The 25937-nt window shown below is 37.6% G+C and overlaps 1 protein-coding gene across 6 annotated transcripts in view; it reads left to right on the top strand.

Moving 5' to 3' along the window:
• AKAP6 (A-kinase anchoring protein 6) overlaps positions 1 to 25937 on the top strand; it is a 481121-nt gene that overhangs the window by 342714 nt on the left and 112470 nt on the right. For all 6 annotated transcript variants that reach the window (XM_037050256.1, XM_037050257.1, XM_037050255.1 and 3 more), the window contains exons 8-9: positions 1383 to 1531; positions 20487 to 20607. In XM_037050256.1, the coding sequence (XP_036906151.1) occupies positions 1383 to 1531; positions 20487 to 20607 (270 nt within the window). The remainder of the gene's footprint in view (positions 1 to 1382; positions 1532 to 20486; positions 20608 to 25937) is intronic.

Raw genomic sequence — 25937 nt, 5'->3', positions numbered from 1 at the left:
TCAAGAAAAGTTGACATGGACAGATATACAGCTTTTTAACTGATTTCTGAAACTTCAATTATGTGAATATAGTAATTTTAGCATTTTTCAAAACTTCTTCCTTGGCAATCCAGAACATGAATAATTAGCTGTTTGTAGAAAGCAACAACACAGGAAATCTAGGATGGTTTGAAATCTTATACTTTGTAAAATACCCATTTTCTTTACAGAGTCCGGATTTGCACTTTTAAGAAGCTGCCACTCTGTAATGCTCTCCATCCTCCCACCCCCGACCCGGTCGAGTCTATAAAACTGGAGACCAGGCAAAAGGCTGTGGTTGGCTCTGGTCAGGAAGAGGCGGAGGTTGGGTCTGACTCTGTGTTTCTCACATGTTACAGAGTTGTGGCAACTACCCAAGAGCTGACCCAGAACTGTTTTTCTTAGGAGAATATGTAATTAAAATATAGAGAAGTAGCAGTTTTAAAGCTTTTCAGAAATGGTAATGGATGTTCTTGGATTTAATAAAGTGTGCCAAAAGAAAATGAGTTCCTCTGGTCTGCAGTGCACGTGAGCTCAACATTTCCCCCTCCCCTTTACCGTGCACGGGCAGGCATGCCGCCGAGAACACTTTATTCCTGGTCTCATCTGATATACTAGGGACTCAGAAGCCACAGAGATCACAACAGCTGCAATAAATAAAGCATCTATTTAATACAGTTTCATGCCAAATATTATTCAGCATTCTTTTGTCCTTGGTTTGATAGAAAACAGCATGGTGAACTTACTACCTCTCCCTTACTTCAGGGAGCCCCGAGTAACTATGAAAGATTTAACAATTCAAATCTGCACATAAGCAAAACCACCATTCACTCTGTTTTAAAATTATTAAGACAATAATACAGAGAACAGAAAAAAAATGTAATAAAGGAAGTCTGTCGTCACTATTGAAGAGGCATTAGAATTAGTGCTAGGCTTTATTATTCTCCTCTGGGAAGATAATGAGAAGCATTCCGAATGTGTCCATGCAAATGCATGGGTTGGGGGAGGATCTTTAAAAAAATAAATGTTGCATATGTGGCAATATGAGGAAGAATATTATTAAGGAATTTTGCCGAACTTTTATGTAAAGTCTCATCATACAGTATTATGATCTCAGGGATATTTTGTGATATTTACTGAGTCTTCTGAGAGTTCATTTATTCAGGTCATATTTTAAGGAGGAACTTATAAGATTCAGATCTAAACTATAATTCTGTAATATGCCCAGCTGATCCCATTAAATCCAACCCCAAAAGGAGCAGTATAATGATATGAACAATCCCCATTCTTTGAGTTGTTACACCTCACTTGAAATGCATTCCTTCTGGATTAAAGCAGCAATTCCTCTTTGTTTCTCTCTCCAGGCTGAGGTTCAACTATGCTACCTGGAAGCACAAAGGGATGCTGTGGAGCAGATGTCCCTGAAGCTGTACAGTGAGCAGTACACCAGCAGCAGCAAGAGGAAAGAAGAGTTTGCTGATATGTCAAAAGTTCATTCAGTGGGAGGCAATGGGTAGGGAACTATTCTTTTTGTTGTTTTATTCTCACTAATCTCTACTTTTTCAGTGATTTTCCACTGGTAGGCGTTAGGCAGGCATTTCTTCCCTAGCTAACAGACAAGAAGAAACTCAATAGACTAGGTAGGCATATATGTTCTTTTTTATTCGTGCTAGAATCGGAGACTGTGGATTCTATCAGCCTCTGTCACCTAACCCAGGACTTCCTAACTTTGTTATGATTTATTTAAACACAGCCTTGTTATTTTACAAGTGTTTGTGTGACTGTATTGTGCTTATAGTATTGGTTGTTTTTCTTTATGAATTTATTTTTCAGTGTATTTCCCTCTTCTTAAACTTAACCATTTGTATGGGAGAATATAATTTTCCCCCAAAGTTGCAGACATTTAATAATTGTTTAAAGACTAGCCTGTTTGCTTCACATAAAGCCAGTTAGAGTCATAGACTAGCACTTAGATGGTCTATGGCATGTGAAAAGACCCAGCCACTTCAGTGACCCAGCAACAACCTCATTCAGCCTGAGACATATGACTATACTTATCTTATTCTAACTACTCATCTAATTGTCATAGAGTCAGATATTTCCAAATGAATTTAGAGTTATATAAATATTATATACATATATATATATTTATTTTTGTCTTTTCAGCATAATTCTAATACTTAGTAAGAGAATATTAAACAGTAAAAGAGTAGTAATGAAATTTAATTATTCCATGGTTTTAATGACTTAATAATGATTATACTCATAAAAATGAAAACAGTAACCTGTTTTATTTTTATACTTGACCAGGCAACAAAGGGGAGTAACTGTCCCCCTTAGTCTGCTACGTAGTAATAGCATCTTATCACCCTGTGAGGTGTACCTCCAGCTAAAATATGCCCTGAGAAGGCAGGCAGAAAAAAAGGCTTTTCATGTACGTGCTTGCATTTTATCTTTTAAGTACTTATAATTTTGAATGGACTTTAATCCCCATATAAATTTTAGGATAAATTAAGTACACTGATTACAAATTCTGTTTTTTCATATAATCCAGGGTCTAAGAATACAGGAAAAAGGATCAGAGTCATAATGCTGTTTAGAAAATAGGGAATACATTTTTAAATTTATGTGTCTATTTGTTGTTGCTATATCAGGATTTTTAATCCATAGACATGTTATATGTATGTTTGATTCCTCTTATAGAATGCAATAGACATTTATTCACAATAAGAAAAGCATAGGAGCAAATAAGAAAGAAAAGGTTAAGACTTGGAGCGTGAACAATAAGCTGTTCTGAGGCCTTCATGTGCTTTAATTTCTCTAAATGCCTAAGTGGTCTCTGGTGTACACGTAAGCACAAACTTTAGGTCACATTTTCATGTTTTCTAAAAGCCCTGGAAATTGAACAGGCATCACATGCTTCTGACCTCAGATTCCAAGGACCCAACCTGAGTACTTACTTTGGGCTCCACAAATCATAAATCTGCCCTGGGAATTGCTTAGTTAACAACAAGCATTGTTCAGTGAAGTGGGAGTAGGTGAACTTGCCTGATATCTTTTGTTTCTGCTCCTTGGGGTGCTGAAGGCTGTGCATTGTGCAGAAATTTAAGAGTGTGCTGAAGAAAAAGCAGCTCTTTAATAGTAAGGACAAAACACCATATACTCTTTTCTATTTTCTGTTTACATACAGAAAAGCATTGTGTGAGAAATGCATGTGGGTGAGGTTATCTGGGGTGTCTTGCCCCCAAGACTCTTTGCTCCCACAGGCAAATCCTTAATTCTGAAGCCTTAAGGGCATTGCCTTGTAAAATTATCTGCTCCAATGACACACAGACTCTATTTCACTGTTTCTTTTATAGCATTGACTGATCATTATTTCTGATAAGCAAGTGTGGGAATAGTGTGGGCTTTCTATGGTCTTCATTCCATATGCAGGTATACAATCTACTAAAGAGAAAATTAAGTTGCTGATACAATGCATATATATTTATTCCCTTCCCATGTCTACATGCATGCTAAGAAGAGTACATATTGAAAAACTTATAAGGCTACTCCAGGGAAGACGCAGGTGCTAGATGGAATAGTGATCTTAAATTTCTAAGAATTTTACAGAACAAAAATATTACTTATAAATCACTCTGATTGGTGTGGCTCAGTGAGTTGGGCATTATCCCATCTTATATTAATTAGAAACGAGAGCAGATAGGTGCCTTTTTGATTCCTGTCCATTTAAATGAAGGCATTTAGAGATTTTGTTATTTCTTTCATTCCATAAATATTCATTGAAGACCTACTATGTTCGTGGCATGATTCTCTGAACAGAGTTTGTTAAGAAGACTTACGTTTTATATATTTGAGGTATAACCCTCCTTTTTTCCCCCCAATACCTGTTTCTACTATAAGGTTGTCTGATTTCATTTTTCTAAATGTATTTCAAAGAGGCTGTTTAATTCATTAAATAGCATCCAACTTGTTGTCAAGACTTAGTGTAGATTCCAAACCATGCCTTTTGTTCAGCTTTTAACTGATGGAACTGGAGGGCCAAAGGATGGGAGATCAGCTTGTCCAGGATGATGGTACAAGACGGAGCCAAGACCCTAACTCAGAACCCAGGTCAAAATGCAGTGGACAAGTTATGGAGACACACTTTGTGTTCTCTCTGAAGGACTTTACTTGGACCCTTGGTAAACATTTCTTCCTTAAATCCCATACTCTGCATATTCCATACTCCATGAAATTTAAATTGTGGTTTCTTCTCACAGTGGAGAAGTGGAAGAATCTTAAGCAGATTTCATTAAAGCCACAAGGAAGTTTGGTCAAAAACATTGCAAAGTAGGCTTAAGTGAAAAAAAAGTGACTTCACTTACTGCTTTGACAAGTTAGTATTATGTACATCCTATATGAAGTACAGATATTAAAAGGCAAAAATGAAATGGTACCTTGCCTTGAGAGGCTTACAGTTTGGTAGGAGGAGACAGATCTGTAAACAACATGGAGTAAAAGATCACCAACGCAGAGTTCAAAATCTGCAGGGAGGTAAGGGGTGGGGCTCATGGAAGGCAGAGCTCAGTCATGCCTGTGATGAGAGGGAGTTGGAGCAGGTCTGGAAAGACAGCACAGAGAGAGAACTCGGGATAATTTTTGAAAGAAGGCAAGGTCAAGCGCAGAGCTTTTCAATTTAATCTGAACAAACATTTATTGAGCATCTACAAAAACATACCACAGTCTCTGCCTTCATGAAATTTACAATCTAGCAAGGGGGTGCGGCATTGAACCAGTATTTGCCTGTGCAGTGAGAGAGAAGGGAAGCAGAGGGTGACAGAGAAGTACAGAGTGCATGGGCTGGCCTCCATGAGACCGGGCTGTGTCTTTTACCACGCTGTGCTCTGAATCTGGTGTGGTGGCTGGTGAGTGCTAGGTGTGTGAATTAGTAAAAATAATCTGGGGTTCAATGAGAAAATAAGCACAAGTCTGGATTCATCAGATTGCCTGCTGTTGCCTATGACTGGAAAATAGGGTAGAAAGTTGGAGGGGGGGGAGTGAAAAATATGGCTTAGAAAGAAGGGGAATCCAGGTCTTGGAGCTACTCATTGAATTTATGGTTCTTAACTGGGGTATCAGGATCACTTGTGGAGTTTGTAAGCTAAAAAATGCCGGCCCTCCGCTCCCCCATGAAAATTCTGATTTAGTAGGTAGGAGTGGACCAAGATTGATTGTTCTAATTGTTTACTTCCAGCTATGAACCATCGCTCTAGTGGTTTTCAAAATACCAACTCTGGACCAGTAGTAGCAACATCTCTTGGGAATTTGTTAGGAATGCCAATTGTGGGCCCCACTCCAACGTTACTAAATGGGGAAGTCTGGGGGTCCAGCAATCTTAGTTTAACAAGTCTTCCAGATGCTTCTGATGCTGTTTGAGAAACACTGCTATGGTGTTGGAGATTTTAGGTTAGAAATTAATGGAAAAGGAATTAAGGAGTACCAATTGGTAGTTACAGAATAGTCATGGGGATATAAAGTACCACATAGGAAATATAGTCAATAATATTATAGTAACTATGTGTGCTGTCAGATGGGTACTAGATTTATTGGGGTGATAACTTAGTAAGTTATATAATGTCCAATCACTAAGTTATATGCCTGAAACTAATATAATACTGTAACACGTCAATTATAGTTGAAAAAATAAAAATTGTTTAAAAGAAAATAGAAATTAATGGAAAATCTGGAGACTGAATTAGAAGCTAAAGCCTGAAAGAATCAATAAATATTGGGTGAGTAGAATAATGCTCCATTTGCTGGTTCAAGGGGGAGAAAGAAAATAGGAAGGTTTGGATTCAAATGACTTTGGTGTCATTCAACATTTAATATTTATTGAGCTACTATTAAGTTCAGGTTGTTGTAGGGCCTGGGGAGGTAGAGACAATGGGAGACAAAGGGTGACAGATATATGTAAATCAGGAAAGCCTTCCAGGAGAGGTCTGGTGGAGAACCGCTCGGGGTCAGAAGTGACAGTAAGAACATTTCTCACAGAGAAAACAGCATATGCAAACAGCTGGAACCACAAAATATGTCCAGCGTGACTAGACTGACAGTTCGTAAACAACATTCTAGCAGCAGTATAGAGAATAGAGTGGCAAGGACAAGACTAGACAGTATTTAATTAACAGGTAATTCTAGTCATCCACGTAAGAAATAGGACCTGAACTAAGATGGCAGCAATAGACACTGAAAGGAGGAAGTCGAACTGACAGACCTTGGTCACCAACATTTAAGAGTGTTTCAGGCTTGTGCTCTCTGTCAGATGGACATGTTATTTACTGAGGTGGGAAGTGTAGGGGAGGAACAGAAGGGGGGAGGTACAGTTCTCTGGATAGTTTGTGGAACATCCAAGTGAAAGTGCCCAGGAAGCAAGTCTGAAGCTTAAGAATGTTTTGGGCTTCTCAACCAACAACGAGGGCAGTGTGGTGACTATGGGTGGCAGAGGCTGAGAGATGTAGGAGCTTACATTTTGGTAGTCTATTCCCCACTTTCAGGCAGACATAAAAATATGTTTAAGAATGCTTAAAATGCAGAAAATCTGACAGACTGATTACTAGTAAGGACATTGCATGAGTAATCAAAAACTTGCCAACAAATAAGTCCAGGACCAGATGGCTTCACTGGTGAATTCTACCAGACATTTAAAGAAGAATTAATACCAACTCTTTTCAAACTCTTCCAAAAAATAGGAGAGGATGGAACTCTTCCAAACTCATTTTATGAGGCCAGCATTACCCTGATGTAACACAGACAAGGACACGACAAGAAAAGTAGAGGCAAATATCTCTAACAAACATAGATGCAAAAGCCTCAACAAAATATTAGCAAACCAAATTCAATAATATATTAAAAGGACCATACACCATGATCAAGCTAGATTCTTTCCAGGAATGTAAGGATAGTTCAACCTTCACAGAGCAGTTGATGTGATGCACAACATCAACAAAATGAAGAATAGAAACCATACAATCACATTAAAAAGATGTAGAAAAGCATATGACACACTTTAGCATTCATTTATGATAAAAGTCTCAACAAAGCAGGCACAGAGGGAAGATCCTTCAACATTACAAAGGCTATATATGACAAGCCCACAGCTAACAGCACACTTCAATGGGGTAAAGCTAAAAGCTTTTTTTCCTCTGGTATCAGGAATAAGAATGCCAGCTCTAGCCACTTCTATTCAATACAGTGTAAAAAGTCCTAGCCAAGCAATTGGTGAAGAAAAAGAAATAAAAGGCATCCAAGTTGGAAAATAAAAAAATAAAACTGTCCCTCTCTGCAGATGGAATATTGTACATAGGAAACCCTAAAGACGTCAAAAAAACTTTCGTAACTAATAAACACATTCACTAGGGTTGCAGAATGCAAAATCAATACACAAAACTCTGTTGTTTCTATACACTACCAGAAAAATAAAGAAAATAATATCATTAATAATTGAATCATTAAGAAAAACCTAGGAAAAAATTTAAACAGAGATTAAGGACCTGTATATTAAAAACTACAAGGCATTAATGAAAGAAATTGAAGAAGTCACAAATAAATGAAAAGATATTTCATGCTCATGGTTTGGAAAGATCAATATTGTTTAAATGTCCAAAGTACCCAAAATAATCTATAGATTCAATGCAATCCCTATCAGAATTGCAATGATGTTTTTTCAAAGAAATAGGACAATCATAAAATGTGTATGGATACACAAAATCATGAATAGCCAAGGCAGTCCTGTGAAAGAACAAAGTTGGAGGCATTACTCCTCCTGATTTTAAGCTGTATGATAAAGCTACAGTAATTAAAACAGTATGGTTTTGCACAAAAAAAGACACATAGATCAGTGGAACAGAACAGAGAGCCCAGAAATAAACTTATGTATGTATGGTCAGTTAATTTATGATGAAGGAGCCAAGAATATACAATGTAGAAAGAATGGTCTCCTCAGTAAATGGTGCTGGAATATTAGACAGTCACAAGCAAGACCATGAAACTTGGTTATTCTCTCATGCCATAAAGAAACCCCTCAAAGTTGGTTAAAGAACTGAACAGAAGACCTTAAACCATAAAACCTCTAGAAAACATAGGCAGTGAACTTTTTGACATAGGTCTTAGTGGTGATTTTTTAAATCTGACACCAAAAGCAAAAGCAACAAAAGCAAAAATAAATAAGTGGTACTGCACAATACTAAAAAGCTTTTACACAACAAAGGAAATCATTGACAAGATGAAAAAAACCTACTGAATGAAAGAAAATACTTGTATATCATATATCTCACAAAGAACTAATATCCAAAATACATAAAGAACTCATACAACTCAGTAGCAGAAAAGCAAACAATTCCATTGAAAATGGGAAAAAGATCTGAATAGACATTTTTCCAAAGGAGACATACAGATTGCCAACAGGTATATGAAAAGATGCTCAATGTCATGGATCACTAGGGATTAAAATCCACAGAAAAATACCACCTCATACCTGTTAAAAACTTTTGATCAAAAGGACTAGAAATAACAAGTGTTGACAAGGATGTGGAAATAAGGAAACTCTCATCCACTATTGGTGGTGATGTAATTTCATGCAGCACTGTAGAAAACAGTATAAAGTTTCCTCAAAAATTATTTATTTATTTATCTATCTAGCTAATTATTTATTTATTGTTTTACAATTGGGTGGGTATGTATCACAGGCACAATCACAGTTGTCCCCATTTTTATGGATGAGAAAACTGAGTGTCAGAGACAATAAATTACACCTGTGCTTGAAGTCACATAGCTCATGACAGATCCCACCCACCAGGTCTACCCAACTGTAAGCTCTGAACTTCCCACTACATCACATAGCAGGGGTCCCTCTTGGGAGTGCCTGCCTCTAAGGCCATTGCCCACACTGAGAAGGGTAAAACAAATTAGTTCCTGATGCCATTGTCCTCTCTCATGTAAGCCCACCAGAGGCCAGGAACCTTTGAATTAGTAGGAACTAGATCGAAGCTGTGGGGGTGTCTATTGGTTTTACACTGTGGTTTATGAATAATATTTTTTGTTTGTTTGTTTTTACTGCTTCTCAAGTACAGCTGTCTCCATTTTCCTGCCACTACTCTCCCCTGCCTCACCCAACCCCACCTCCCACCCTCAATCCTACCCCACTTTGGCTTTGTCCATGGGTCCTTTGTACATGTTCCTTGACGACCTTTTCCCTTCTTTCCTCTGGTATTCACCCACCTCCCCTCTGGTTATTGTCAGTTTGTTCTTATTTCAATGTGTTTGGTTATATTTTGCTTGCTTGTTTGTTTTGTTGATTAGGTTCCACTTATATGTGAGATCATATGGTATTTGTCTTTCACCATCTGGCTTATTTCACTTAGCATAATGCTCTCTAGTTCCATCCATGCTGTTGAGAAGGGTAGGAGCTCCTTCTTTCTTTTTGCTGCATACTATTCCATTGTGTAAATGTATCACAGTTTTTTTATCCACTCATTTATTGATGGGTATTTATGTTGCTGCCAGCACTTGGCTATTGTAAATTGAGCTGCTGTGAACATTGGGGTACATGGGTGATGTGGACCCCAGCTCGTGGGGTCTACCACATTGTGGATGAGACACGAGAAATTCACATGGGCTACCAAGTCCTGTTGAGGAAAAGGGACAGCATAGCTTCTCTCTTAAGAGGAGAAAAAAGCCTAGGCCCTTGCCTTGACTGGCCTTTATTTCTTTTCTGGGCACATTACACGATGGTTCTCATTTACTATGCACAGGTTCACTTTAGATGGTTACCTTTTACAGAAAACAAAGGAGACAATGCCACTAATCACATCACAGAAGAAGAATATTTGAAAATGCAAAGGGAAAAGTGGTTGAACTGGTTATACTCATCCTTGGAAGGTTTAGCATGGATTTTAGGAAGTTACTTTAAAGATATGCAGTAAGTGTTTTTTACCTCAATTCAGGGTGAGGGAGTTTTAGCGATAGCAAGTCTCATAGCAGTCTAGGTACAACACAGGTCTGATTCCTTCCCCATGGGAGAACCTACCTGTGGGCATGGGTCCTGTCTGGGTCCATGCCATGCAGAACGTCTCCTATACATGGACTCTTTTCAGTTGGTGTTTCAGAGTTCTTAGGGTATATATAATCCCAGCAGTGGAATTGCCAGGTCAAAAGGCAATTCCATTGTTAGTTTTTTGAGGAAATTCCATATTGTTTTCCACAGTGGCTGCACCAGTCTGCATTTGCACCAACAGTACACTAGGGTTCCCTTTTCTCCACAGCCTTGCCAGCACTTGTTATTTATTGTTTTGTTTAAGATGGCCATTCTGACTGGTGTGAAGTGGTATCTCATTGTGGATTTAATTTGCATCTCTCTGATGGCTAGTGATGCTGAGCATCTTTTCATATGTCTCTGGGCCCTTTGTATGTTCTCCATGGAGAAGTGTCTGTTCAGGTCCTTTGCCCATTTTTTAAAAATATTTTAAAATTTATTTTTTAGAGAGGGGAAAGGAAGGAGAAAGAGAGGGAGAGAAACATCAATGTGTGATTGCCTCTCACATGCTCTCTCACACGCCCTCTACTGGGAACCTGGCCTGCACCCCAGGAATGTGCTCTAGACTGGGAATCAAACCTGTGACCCCCTGATTTGCAGGCCGTCACTCAACTACTGAGCTACACTAGCCAATGCCCTTTGCCCAGTTCTTAATTAGATTGTTTGTCTTCCTGGACTGGAGTCATGTGAGTTCTTTATATATTTTGGAGATCAAACCCTTGTCCAAAGTATCATCCTCAAAAAAATTTCGAAAGAACTACCCTTTCATTCAGCAATTTTACTTTTGGGTATTTATCTGAAGGAAACAAAAGCACTAACTTAAAATGTTATATGTGCCTCCATGTTTACTGCAACATTATTTACAATAGCCAATACATGGAATTTCCATTGATAGATGAATGGATAAAGAAATTGTCATATATAAACACAATGGGATATTATTCAGCCATAAAAATGAATGAAACCTTGCCATATGTGAACCATGGATGGACCTTGAGGGTATTATGCTGAGTGAAATAAATCAGAGAAAGACAAATAATATATGATCTCTCTTACATGTGGAATCTAAAACAAAAACTAAAAACTGAACTCATAAATACAGAGAACAGATTGGTGGTTGCCAGAGGTGGATTTGTGGGGAGGAGAGTGGAGAAATGGGCAAAGGTAAAAAGAAGAAAATGCAACTGATGTAGAACAGACATAGAAATTTTGAATAAAAATTTAAAAAATAAAGAAGTAAAGATTGCTTATTTGCTTTAAAAAGTCTAGATAATCCGAACATTTTTATTTCAGTTAGAATCTTTCCTGTTGTATTATGCAAGTCTTCCAAAATAAAGCACTATATCACTGAAAATTTATGGTGGTACCTTGATTGGCAGGAATTGAGAACTACAGTTGACTATTATTTGCTGTCTTAAAGCTACAGGTAAAAGCTTATTATGGGTGTACATGAGTTATACCCAATCTACACTGGCTAGAAGGAGTCAGAGAAGTTTATGGAAGGAGAGAACAACTGAGCTGTCTTAAAAGATGCATAGATATTAGCCATTAGAAAAAGGCTGGTTACAGATAGAGTGAGGATTTCAGCCACAAGACAGTATCTAAGTAGTGTGTGTGTGTGTGTTGAGGGTTTCTATAAACCATAATTTGATGTCAAAACAGAAGGGAATGGAGACCTTTTCCTGATTGTGCTTGGGAATCCCAAGGGTGTTCTTAGGGACTTCTGTTCTCAATCTCATCAGCCACAGGCCGATGAGCTTTGGGTGAATTTGAACAGTGTCTACAAATGGAGATGTAGTCAAGGTTTAGGCCCTCTATCTAAGAATATGGGGGTAATTCACTCCACATCACGCAAGGCTTTAGTATAAATTTTACTCCCAAATCCAAATGGTTTATGTAAGTTATTTCTACCTTAAATATATAAAACTTTACAAGTTTGGCAAGAAAGATGAATCCTTTTTGTTTAGGAAAAAAAGCATTTCTGAATCAGTGTGTAACACACAAATGTGTATAAAATACCCCCAAAGAGAAATGATATTGACAGATGAAAACAAATAAATAGCTATTTAAAATGTTGTTTGATTAAAGACCAAATTTGATTCTCTATGTGAAGCATTAAGATGCACTAACTTACTGTAACCACCTGGAAAGGGATATACCCACTCTGGGTTTTGCTTCTGCAGGGTGATATTTCTGGTTTTCTGTTGAACAACAGGTCAAAAGTAGTATCTTTATGTAGTTGAATGAATATTCATATTCACTCATATTTTCTCTCTGAGACATACACACACAGACACATTCACAAAATGACCATTTTGAATTTCTCTTCAATGGAATATTGCTACATAAAATATTTTATCTTTGGTACCTACCAGCTGTAAAATGAAGTACTTACCTCTTATATGTGCTGATGTAGAGAATACTCTTGCAAATAAATCACCTTGCATTTCTGAATATTTTCTTCATAGACTCTCGATCTATCTTAATCTAACTAATTGCTGACTAGTGTTCAATTCAGGTCCTTATTGCCCCTTCTCTTATACTGTGATGTTATTATTAAATAGTAGGATTCGATGGAGCATGTAGTTAAAAAGAAGCAAAAAGTGCTTGGCTGCTATTCTGGGCACTATAAAATACTGAAATGGGTTTTCTGGGAAAATAAAAAAGAAAACTCACTCACAGAAATGTATTCATTTGGGGTTGTGATAGTATATCGTTTCAGTGTACAAATATATTAAACTAATTTTAGACATAGACAGCCTTACAGTTTAGTGATCTAGTGCCCTCTGTGCAGGTAGCCAACAAAGCACAAACCAGAGAGGCAGTGATACTTTCTGGGGAAGTATTGCTTCAAAGTTAATAGTAAAGTCATATGTATCTTACACCTTATAATACTCAATGTCTGTAATGCTTTGGAGCACTGACAGGACCCACTGAAGAGGGTGAGAGGTCCTAACAGGAATAATGAGAAGGTTCCTAAATCTAATCTACCTCCTTTTAATGTACAAAGCTTAACTCTTTGAAATGTATTTCTTCCTTGGCTGGTATATGGCTCAGTTGGTTGAGTGCTGGCCTGTGAACCAAAGGGCCACCAGTTCAATTCCCAGTCAGGGCACATGCCTGGGTTGCAGGCCAGATCCTCAGTAAGGGGCGTGCAAGAGGCAACCACACATTGATATTTCTCTCCCTTTCTTTCTCCCTTCCTTCCCCTCTTTAAAAATAAATAAATAACATCTTCTAAAAAACATATTTCTTTATCAATTTCCCCATCTCATTTACAAAGGACTTGAGTCAAATTACAAAAATATTATAATGAAATAGAATAAATTTCGATGGTAGCAAGTTAGGCAAGAGTAAAATATGTGTAAGAAGACAAACAAATGTGTATTCTTCATATCCTCAAGAATACTATTTTTGGGTCTAAGCTTTCTACACCCAAAGAAAAGAGTGAAATCTCATCCATCAGAAAATTCATAGTGTCCTAAGATTAAAACTAATACATATTGGAGGGAGGTTGGGTTCTTTTTTTAAAATATTTTATTTATTCATCTTTAGAGAGGAAGGGAAGGAGAGAGGGAGAGAAATGTCAATGTATGGTTGCCTCTTGTGAGTCCCCTGCTGGGAACTGGCCTGCAACCCAGGCATGTGGCCTGACTGGGAATCGAGCGGAGATCCTGTGGTTTGCAGGCCTGCGCTCAATTCACTGAGCTACACCAGCCAGGGCAAGGTTGGGTTCTAATGCCATTAAGCCCTGAGAGGAGTATCTCCTGTAGTTCTTTAAGGAGAAGACAGGCATCTGTGATACTGTATCCCTACAAAAGAAACCCAGTTTCCAAGGCATTATTTTTAGGTAGGCTACAGAGTGGACATTAGAACGTAATTCAGTGAGAGCAGCTCTACAGGTAATAAAGCCATACAGTCTGACCACAGCACCTCTGGGCAGGCGGGGCCAGTCATCTTGGGAGAGGTCTCCACACTAAGTCTGTTACCCGGGTTTTGGTAGGGCAGCGGGGAATTATTTCCAGGTTATTTACCTCCAGCCCTAACCCTGAGGGTAAATATTCTCTATTGTTTAATAATCTTTGAAAACCAGTGAGGCTTGGGGTGGGGTAGTACTTTTACAAAGGTTGAGTTGCCTAACCCACACTTCCGCGCCAGTATCAAGTATGGATCCAGTCACCTCTAACACACAGATAAAGACATAGGAAGGTTTAGGTTTGGTTTTGTTTTTAAGTATCGCTCTTGCTGTGTCTTTTGAAGTATGGTTTCCCCATTTATGTTAGAATCACTACTTATTTTAAATTCTTCAGAAGGTTTTCCAGCTCTTTGGCTAGAACTTAGATATTATTTGAAAATTTAGACAACAGTTTGACTTCCTGACAGCCTAACAATTCTCGAAATACATTCAGGAATCAACATTGATATTTCTAATTTTATGGCTAATCTTGGAGGTTAGAATTTTTTCTTTATGGCTTTTATTTCAATAACAAATGTTTATGAACAGATGGTCCATGGGTTCATTAGAAAGTGGGGGCAGTCATTAACAAATTTGAAGGGTTGATTTTGTTTTTCTTAGACATTTTCACGTGTATGTGGATATATATGAGAATTGAGAAAATTACTGCTGGAGAGAACTCCATATTCCTTTTTATTTATTAATGCAAAGGCAGCCTGTTTTTCTCATGAGGAGGTTGCTCATGAATTTTCATTCAAAATAGTAAATTAGTGTCCACACTTTAATATGTTTAGAGTGGAAAGGGATTCTACATGCAGCAGTGCTTATCAGGTACCATGTCTGGGAAGCCAAATTTTATTCTTTAATGATATGATGATTGAGCAAGATGCCACTATCGTGTGTCCTTCTGTGCTTACATGGCACATGCAGTAGAGGATGATGGGAAATTCTGACCTATTAGTATTTTACTTCGGTAAAATTATTAATCTATATTTTTACAAGATTTTGTTACCACTTCCTTTAGTGCCATTTTTGAAAACCAGAGGCAAACTTCCTTGAGCAAATACTGTGAACAGTGAATACTTAGTGAGTATTTAGGGAAAGAATCAATATGCTAAAGAAGCTAGGAAGATTGGATCATTTAATAGAAGTCCCAATATAGACAAGCTGGTATTTCACGAATCAATCTTGTGCTTTTGGATGTGTTGGTATGAAATGAACCACAAAGCATACAAGAGATGGATTCTTAAATGCTTCAAAATATATATTCTTTAGCCCTAGCTGTAAAAAAAGCTACAAAGACTTTTTAGTGTTTTCTTTAACCAAAAATTGCTTTATCTTGATGATTTCTTCATTTGGTGGACTGTTTTAATGAGAATTCCTTAGTGGGCTAAGCTGAAACCTCATATATTCACACACACCTCCCATTGATTTCACTTGGGTGAAACTTTATCTTTTAAGCAAAGTTTAAGTCGGAATGTTCAGTTAATGATGCTCACTTTAAATACCAAAGGCTGAATGCATTTATGTATTCAAACACTTTGCTAGTCAAACATAACTCCCATCAGGGTTTAGAGAAAGAGTTATTTCTTCAACTGTACCAGCCTCACAAATAATATATTGCTATCCAATATGCAGAAAAATGATCATAAATAAGCTTGTTAGTGTTTTATTTCTGTGGTGAAAGGACCTAGAATCATTTTAACCTTAAAAAGGCAGAATAAATGGTAGACAGGATGTTGGGAAATACTTTTGGCAATTACCTATAATAGTTGACCTAGCCTTAGAAATAAACATTAAAGAAAAATTGCACATTTATTTCACTGTAGTCTTGTCTTTTTCTCTATTAGCTTCTCAGCTTATGGAATAACTACATTATAGCTTTATGTATGTCTCACAAAAACTGGCTTTGAGTTAAAAGACTTTTCTCCTCATCATATGCTTAAGTTTTTAATCCTCCTAAAATGAAAATATTATACATATAAGAGAATGTCCAGTTCTTTTATTGTGAACCCTTGAGGTATATAGCAATTTAAAGGAAAATTGTCCAAAAATATCATTTTGGTGATGTGTTTGCTTTATAATACTTTCAAAGAGTAAATATGTTTGCTTTGTACAATTTCATAGAGAAGATAACATATTCATAGAGTATCAAAAGGTATGTTTTGAGACCTTTTAACATAAAAGAGAGTATTTGAGTGAATGGGTGACATAAACCGAAGCACAATTACAAAGAAAATTTTATGAGGAAAATCCCTCCAAAAGAGTAGTTCCCATTGTCATATCCCTTATAAGATTCTGATACTTGCCACAATTTTGATCTCTTCTTTCTCCCTTCTTTAAAGACAAACTAGAGTCACCAAGAATTCAAGAAAAGAATTCAGCTGATATAATCAGCACATCTTCAAAGAATACAGAACTGTTAACAAGGTTCACACTACTATTAATAAATTCACTCATATGCGATCTTTTATGTTGTTCTTTATAGTAGCTAGTCCTCTCCTGGAAGGAAAGTAGCTACCAAAGTAGATTGTCTTCCTTTCCTGGAGGACATTGTCATTCAGCTCCACTCAAGATTGCTCTATCCAGCAAAGCTCTCATTTAGAATGGAAGGGCAGATAAAGTGCTTCTCAGATAAGGTCAAGTTAAAGGAGTTCATCATCACCAAGTTCTTATTATATGAAATGTTAAAGGGACTTATCTAAGAAAAAGAAGATAAAAAATATGAATAGTAAAATGACAACAAATTCACAACTATCAACAAATGAACCTAAAAGAAAAGAAAAACAATGAAAACAAAAACTAAGTGAACAACCAGAACAGGAAGAGAACCAAAGAAATGGACATCACAAGGAGGGATTTCAGTTGTGGGGGAGGGGATGAATGGCGGGGTACAGGGAAGAAGAAGTGTGATTAGTAGGCACAAAAGAGATTGGGAGAGATAAAAAATGGTATGGGAAACAGAGGCCTCAAAGAACTTATATGTACAACCCATGGATGTGAACTAAGTGAGGGATTCTGGAGAATTAGCGGGGCAGGGTGGAGGGGTGATAGAGGAGCAAAAATTGGGAAAACTGTAATAGCATAATCAATAAAATATTTTTTAAAAAAGAAGAAGGAAGGGCTTTTGTTCTATAAGGAGAGTAAGAGGAGGGAGCAGCTAAATGGATTTAAGGTGTGGTAAAGAGCCTCTGAAAACATTTCCATTGTTCTGAACATTTTATTATTTTGTGTATATTTTTCATTTGTTTAAAATCTATTTCTAAATCACCTTTAATTTTCACTAGAGAAAAGAGGAAGTTGTGAAAGGAATGGGAAGTTAACTCAGATTAACTGAGAATCTACTGTGTTTAACTGTAGATTGTTCTTGGTGAGCAAATGTACCATTCTCATATACGGAGGCAAAAATCTCCCCTTCAGAACGAGTGTAGAAGCCTGTCGATGGTGCCCTTGTTGCTTTGGCATTGGCTTTGGAGGATGAGGTACTACTACCCCTGCCATGGCTGCTCTTTCTGAAATCATTCTTGCCCTACTGAAGGTTTTGGTTTCATTATCTATATTCAGTCACATTCACCAGGTACTACGGTAAGCACTAGGGATGCAAAAATAAGTTCATAGCGTGCCTTTGAATTGTTTGGTCACAAAGTTTCTTTTTTTATCTTACATATATGCAAAATAAACCAGGTTTTAAAATTTTTCTCCTTATACACTGACTGATAATTTTTATGAGACATGTACTTTCCTGGTTAAGCAAGAAAAAAACTTGCTTTAAGATCAGTGTTCGGGTTTCCAAACACAATGATTATAATCTCCCCAAATAAATTAACATTCTTTTAAGGAACAACTCTTGGGAAAAGTGCTGTTTTTCAAATTTCCTATTCTTCTCCCTTCCTTTAGGTAGGCAGAGTATCCAAAAGAGCGTATAGGGGGTTCACCTGACCTTGTGATTCTGGAAGGCAATAAGGTCCCCTGTCTTAACATGACGCATGGTAAAGGCTGGCGGGGTTCGCTGAAATGGGTCTTGCCCTGGACATTATGAGGTTGCCTCCCACAGAGGGCTATGGCTGTGTCATTATCTCTTAACTTGGTCAGGAGTGTATTCTGACTAAAGTCTTATCTCAGGTCTTACTTGTCCTAAGAACTCTCTGAGGTCTGGCTTCAGAGCTTCTGCTCTGATTTCTTTGGAGGTCATTGTGCAATGTCTCTGCCAAGTCTATCAGCTGAACTTTCAGAAACCTCATGGCAAGATGGGGAGGATGAGAGAATGTGGTAGCAAGGGGAGTCCTGACCAAAGAGCTCCCTCTGACTTCAACATCCCCACTCCAGGTTATTGTAAGGACACTAATTAAGGCGATCTCTTCCCAGACTTCCTAGAGGGCAATGGAGCTGACATCCTTGCATTTTTGGCTTTCCTTTCAACCATCTCATGTGCCTTTTCTCTAGGCCTAGTCCGAGGGATGGGAATACACACATCTGAGTCCAGGCACCTCTTGCCTTTATTTCCTTCCTATTCCCCCAATCCACTGAGAGGGAAGGGGTTCGCTTTTTCCTTCCTTTTCCCTTTCCTTTTAATATTCCTTTGGACCATACTCTCCTAATTTTGGGAGTGGCATTTCACCTTTCTCTTATTTTTATATTTAAAATGTGGGAGGGTACAAGGAGAGAGAAATGCTGACCATATTCTGGAGGCCTTTCTAAAATTATTGTACTAGTCATATGAACGAATGCTCATTACTCCTTCTTTATTAGTCACTCACCAAGTTAATGAAGAAAACCTGATGGTTTATTTCTCGCTGTTACAGTGGGATTGTTTTTGTTTGGTTTTTACTATTTTGAAATGTATATTTATAGATTTCACATGTGTGCTGCAAGCCCTTGCTTCAAAGTGAGGTCCATGGCCAGTCGCGTTGCCAGTTGTTCACTTGTTAGAAATGCAGGATCTCAGGCCCACCCAGAACTGCTGAATCAGTACCTGCGTTTCGACGAGACCTTCAGCTGTGCCATAGGCCCACCATAGCGTTACTGAAGATTTTGGCTACGTCAGCGGTACTCATCATCAACATTTGGTAAACATGTATTTGTCAGTTCCACGTGTTAGCCAGTGACGATCTTTGCCCTTGGGTACTTATGTTCCTAATCAAGGATCTTTATAATTATGATAAAGTAGTTAAAATAAAATTGGCAATTTTAAGTCTAGTCCTCCATCATCAGATACACCATAATTTTTGGACAGATCTATTAAGATTAAGTTGTAGGTTATGAAAAGTAGATGTTCATTTGCTTGGAAAGCAGACACTTAATGTATGGAGACAGGAACAAGCTAGTAATAAGATACTCACTTGGTAAATGTGCATTCATACCTGAGGCTGCTGCTTCACTGGTGCAAATAGGGTTTTGTTCAGTTATAGTTTGACAGGAGCCTAGGATTTCTTTTAGGGGGATGATTTTCAGGGGGAAGGACAAAGTCATGGTTTTTCATCTGCACTTTCATTTTCTGATCACAGTGTTTTAGAGGAATCTGGGCTTTACTTATTCTCTGGGCTTTCAATAGAGAATCACATTAATCCTTTTAAGCTCCTTATTCTAATGATTTATTTTGTTGAAAACCATAGTGATCCTCCTTTGAATTTTAATGATTGCTGCCTATTCAAAGATTCATTGTTTTGACTTCCTGTCCTTACCTTTGTTTCCTACATGTCTGCAGGGAACACCTGTCTAATACTGGATCTGCCCCTGGTTCTCACTGGCTTACCCGAGTCACTCAAGCCTTTCTCTGAGTGTTAAGCTGAAATGCTGGCTACTCATCCATGACCATAAGTGTAGGATGTATCTTTGTAGAGATAGGCAGATAGACAGCAGAGGGACAGGTAAATGATGAAGTCATTCCCCAGTAAAATTGTATTTTGGATCCGATAGTGAATGGTGATTATTGTAGATAAATTAGTTAAATTAGTATTCTTCATCATAAATCTATTGGGGCATATCTACGGAAAATCTATTAGGTGAGAAAGGGGTTTTGGATTTTGAGGGCACTGTGTTTACCCAACATTCTGGACCATGTGACTTTCATAGGGCACTGGGCCACCATTTCTGAGCCTGTTAGACATGAAGGTGCTCTCTTTCAAGGATGTGCTAGCAGTCATTTTGTTCAAGTGCTGCAGATTCTCAGAAGGTTTAGCAAATGGAAATCGCCATGATAACATGTCTCAGGTATGAACATCAAAACTGCATGTTATGATTTCAAAATCTAAGAAGTGGCTTATGTCTCAAGCTTGAATTCCTCTTTTGCCCACTGTGTAACTACACAGATAATTTGTTCCTGCTCATTTTTATAGGTATCACCTAGGAACATCGTGGGTTTTCAAGAATATATTATTCTAATATGAGATTTTAACAACTACACTGTGTTTATGCATAATACATTTTGTATCTTATCTTCAGACTTCTGGACTTCGATTCAGAATATCAGGAGCTCTGGGATTGGCTGATTGACATGGAGTCCCTTGTGATGGACAGCCACGACCTGATGATGTCAGAGGAGCAGCAGCAGCATCTTTACAAGGTTAGAGCCACCCTTCTTGCCTTTACCTTGCCCTGGAAGATCTGATTAGCCTGACAAGTCTCTCTCTCCCTCTCAGGATCTCTTTGCGTTCATTGTATGTATCATGGTGTCTATTAGAATTCTCTTCCCTGTCCCCAAACTCATTTCCATCCCTTGTGTGCTGACAGGCTGCACCGACATCATAATTGCAAGAAAGTTCCCTTTATCACATCCTATTTGGTGTAATTCTATAGAAGGACAAAAATTTATCTTCAAGATGAATAGCAATAAATAAAACTGCATTAATAAATAGGCTGAAACAAAATGAAGGGTAGCACTGAACAAAATATGTTTTGATTGGATCACTCAGGCAAATTCTATCTACCCCTCAGATCTTCCCAGAGGTAAAAGGAATTTGCCTTTATTTTGGCTTGCTGCTTTCAGGGTACAGGGCTTGTCCAATTTAATGTTTATTAGTGATATATAGAGCAGACGTTGTCATATTAAGTCAATACATTTGCGTGTGATTTAAGAAGACTAGCTTGGAACTCACATATTGATTGCAGGCGATCCATCTAATAACTATCTATATTGTTTTCCATGTCTGCCAATTCACCCTTGGCCTAGTGTGCTTTACCAATTCCACTTAAATAGTCTTAGAAGTTCTTAGAAAACAACCCTGTGATTTTGATTAAAAAAAAAATGTTTGCAAGATTCACAGTGCCTGAAGTAGCTGTTGGGGAGGAGGGTAGAGGGACTTTCCATGGAAATATCAGACTGTAGTAAATCTTCCTCATTTAGGCAATTTTTATTGGAGTAATTCTGACAGTTGTCATCCTTGAATTGCTTTGAGCATATGGCATATTTCAAAGAGCAGATTGTGAATCATAAAAAATAAAATTAATAACTAACCACAGAATCAGCCACAGTATAATGACAAGAAACAACCACCCTCTAGCTTTTTAAAATTTCTTATCGAATAAGAAGTACATTCAAGGTCAAATAAAAGTTGTCTTTTTTCTTCTTCAGTTCTTTATCTTTCAAGTTACCGTTTCTTAATATATTATTTTAACTTCTAACTCCTTTAAAGAAAAATATTTATTGGCACTTTTCCAGGGCCTGGCTGAGTTTAATTAATGTCCCCTGGAATCCTCTTGGTTAAGAGAAGATATAAGTTCCCCAGGGACTTGGCGAATGGTGACATTTTACTCCCTAAAGAATTTTGTCAATCATTGACCGAGTTTGATTATTCGCTGTTTCCTATATAGATAGCTGTCCACATTTACAACAAAACAAATATATCTTCGGACATAACATATGGTTAGAGTAACAGTCTCGACCAAAAGTAACCAAAGCTAGGTGATTTTACATTTTATGTCTGCATCAAGAATTACATATTAAAATGCCTATAAATCTATATTAATTTATGATGCAAAAAGATGTGTTTTATTTCCAAGGCTTAAGATTAAAACTTGAACCAAACAGGAAAAAATTAGACAAAAGTTATCTAATCATAAGCTGTTATCTCAGATTTTATTACTCTTGAGTTGCCAAGTAACATTTTTTTGTTCATGATGCATTTTGTATTTTGTACATAAACCACTACTTTTTTCAGAAACAGTGCTATTCTTTGTCAAAATCACATCCATATAATTTACATCACAATTAATAAGAAATCACTGAACACAAAGCGCAGTCTTTTTCTTGTGCTTTCCCTGTAAGTGCTCTGCCTGAGAATTCTCATTCTGGCGTATTGAAGGCCATTATTCCACCCACTCAGTACTTCTGGGTTGTAGTGTTTTTCCAAACGTTTTCCTGCCGGGGTTTTTATTTGTGACCATGTCTTGTCATCATCTTTTTTTTTCTTTTTTTGCTTTTAGGTGTCCAACATATCTAGGTTTATTAGACTAGCAGTAACTTTGCGTTTGGTTTATAAGCAATACTAATAATAATTGAGTTAGAAACCAAGGGCAAATGCTACGGGTTAGTGGAGTTTTCTCTTTATATAAGCCCCCAAATTATTTGAGATTTGGAAACTTCTAAAGCAATCCTGAGGATATTGACTAAGGGGTCATTTAGAACTTGAGGTGGCTTCTGTATTAGAAAAACTGATGAAGGAGAATAAATTTCAGGTCTTTGCCAGGAATCTCCATTTCAATGTCCCATTCCTCTGTTCTTTTCTGCTTTTCCAGGAATTAACTGAAGGGTTGTCTTGGGGGAGGGAGGTTTGGAGCCTGTGGAGCACAGACACTCCTGAAAGAGTAAAGCTTCCCAATTGGTCCTCAGACATTCCTGGGCTTTCAGTACCATTTGAGACTACCTTAGCTATCTTTTAATCTTTAAATTTGTTTTTCCTGAAAGATGCCAATGCTTTATTAGCATGTCTCATCAAGGGCATCATTGACATTCAGGAAAAAGCAGTTTTTGTTAGTCGGTGGGACCACCCCTTTTGCTGCACTTACTATTGGTTTTCCCATCATTGCAACAGTCCAACGGGACACCTGCTCCACTCCACAGCATTTCTAGTCCATCTCGACGCATCCTCGTCATCTCCATTGCTTACCACACTTGACAGCACCAAGAAAAATACCTGGCACTTGTATTATGTATGTTAAGTAAAGCATCTTATATAGTTACAGAGCTAAGAGTGTTGAGTTAAAAAATTAAGGACAGAATGAAGTTCATGATCCCTGGTGTTACTGAAAAGAATGAGGGTGAAACTTATGAGCGACCTTCAACTGAGTGTAGAATCCCAACAACTACACACCAGGACAGAATCATCATTCTTTTTATCATCAGATTCAAAACCTTTGTTCTCCTCACTCTCAGAGACTCTGTATTTCATCACTCATCTCCTTACCTACCAGAGACGGTCGTGCCCAGACCTCAGTGTGTGCATTGCACAGTCCTAGGTGGATCCCTAACGTCCACACTAGAAAATGTTGGATTAGAGAAAATGTAGTAAAATGGTACTCATGAGAGTACGGTTTGTAGGTACTGCCTCAACATTAGGCACTAACTTTTTGACTTTACCTATTTGTTTTATATTCTGGTCTCTGCTAGAAAATCATCTAACCTTAATTCCTAGATATGGAGCTACAGACTATTCAGCACCTACACTAAACACCTCAGATTATTCAGCAGACCTCATGAGTGGGGCACCTGTCGTGATATCTTGGTTACCCAAAACCGGCAAAGCAGCCTGGGACCTTATAAAGGAAAAGAATTAGGTTTAACCAGCAAACAATACGTTTATACAAAGTGACGTAATTTAGAACCTTACTATTACAATGGGATATAAAGTAGATTTTCTGTTAAACCATTTCTTGTTATTTTCAGGTTGTTAGAAATTTAAGACTATTCTCTTTGTAATTTTAAACTGCAAGGTCCTGAGACTAACCTGATTCTTCTTGAAAACTAACTGCTCCCTTAAATATATTTTCTTCTTTGTTTGGAGACAAAGAGCCATACTGCCGATATCTCTCCTTCTCTCTTTTTTGTCTTGTCCAACTTCTGAACCAAGACCTTCTGTAGCTATTTTTTAATAAACATTGGCAGTGTTATCAGCTCAGGAAACACAAACATCATTTTATCTCATTTTTTTCTTTCTCAGTCTGAGAATCATCTCCAAGGAGAATTTTCTCCCACTCCCTCACTTTCTTTCTCTTCATTCCTCCTACCTCTTTAAGTAAGACAATTTAATTTGTCAAAAGTAACCACCGTGATTTTGAAAGTTCAGCTCTTATTTGTACTAGAGTTACAAAGCCAGAATTCATAATCAGAGGGAGCTGTCACTCTGCTGGTCTTTATGTGCATTAACTATTAATGGAGAAATATTTAAGACCCACTTGCAAAGGAAAAGCTCCATTTTTTCATTTCTGCAGATCAAAGGTGGCATTATTCTTGGGCGCAGGGAAGCTCAAGACACCTCCTCCCCCATCCTATAAATTTTATGGACTGAGTGACCTGCAAGCATTTCTTCAGGCCACAGCTGTTGCAGCTGCTCCACCAGGGGCAGTCCTCCGGAGCTGACCCTGGAGCCCTGTGAAGGTGGGCGCCATCAGGGCTGCTTACCTTGCCATACTGCCCATTCTCTGCCTACAGAGCACAGATGACAGCGCCCCTAGCGATGGGTTGGTGTGGGGTTCCATTGTCCAAGGGTTAATTTCAAAGAGCCAAATTTAGAAGTTGCAGTCTGGTGATTATTGTTATAATTGATAAAGCGTGGTTTTCAGATAGTATAAAGCTCACTAAAATACCATACTTAGAGTTGTTCCTTGAGTGAGTGGCTTAGCTGCTCCTCATCAATAAAATATTGGGTGATATGTTTCTAAGGGATTAAAAAGAACCCTTGCAGCTTAGAAATAATATGCAATTACTACCCACTTTAACTAAAACCTTTATACTTTCAAGAAATTTACACTGAAGATTTTATATGCAATTTTGAGGGCTAGTTATTCATGTAGTTCTGCTTTTATGGGGAAAATGCAAATATCTTCTTTCTCCATTGGTATCAGTGTATACAAATATATACTGTGCACAAAAGGAAAACAACCATTTATTCTGCATAATACAATGCTCTGTATAGGTTAATTACATATTTACTCTGCTATGGATTTAAGGTTTATCAGAATTCATAGGAAAATAATAAACATATTTTAAAGTATAAATATAAATTAAAACTGGGGAAGATATACAACAATGAGTCTGTTTCTGTGAGAAGAGTTAATATGTGGGCACAAACACTGTAAGGTTCTGTGTAGTTACTAAAGATGACCTCAAAGTTTTATTCTGAGTTTTCTGATTGTGAAAAAAAAAGCAGGAAATGTGCTCAATTACAAAATTTTCATTTTCCACAAGGACAAAAGTCACACTTCCTTTGAAGAAATTAAGTTCATTTTGATACTTAGATATGAAAACATTTTCTTTTAGGATTTTTTATATAACGGGTCAGAATGGTATGTTAGAGAAATGTCTAACCACGATATTCCTCACAAGTAAAGTTTTAAACATAACACTTTTAGCAAGTGAATTACTTCTTTTTCTCTGACTCTGTTGTCACGTGATGTTTAGAGATTTTGAGCACAGCCCTCACCTGAAGGGGGCTCCTTTTGATGACAGTTTGGCCAGGTGGGATTACCGAGGGAGGATATCAATATTATATATCGGAAACGAAGATGTTAGGAAAGTGTAGAAAGTTAATTAGTAGAAATGTAAGCATTAAAGAGAATGGAAAGCAGTAGAAATTAGTTAATACAGAGTTAAACAAAAAAAGGGTGAAGGAGTAAATTAAAATCATGGGTAGATGAATGAATAGTTAAGGAAACACAAAAATCCAAGCACAAACAAAT

Source organism: Sturnira hondurensis, unplaced genomic scaffold, assembly GCF_014824575.4.
Source record: "Sturnira hondurensis isolate 20B ecotype Veracruz unplaced genomic scaffold, ASM1482457v3 Scaffold0006655, whole genome shotgun sequence".
NCBI classification, from domain to species: domain Eukaryota; kingdom Metazoa; phylum Chordata; class Mammalia; order Chiroptera; family Phyllostomidae; genus Sturnira; species Sturnira hondurensis.
The sequence above is the reverse complement of the archived record's forward strand: the minus strand, read 5'-3'. Positions and strand labels throughout refer to the sequence as shown.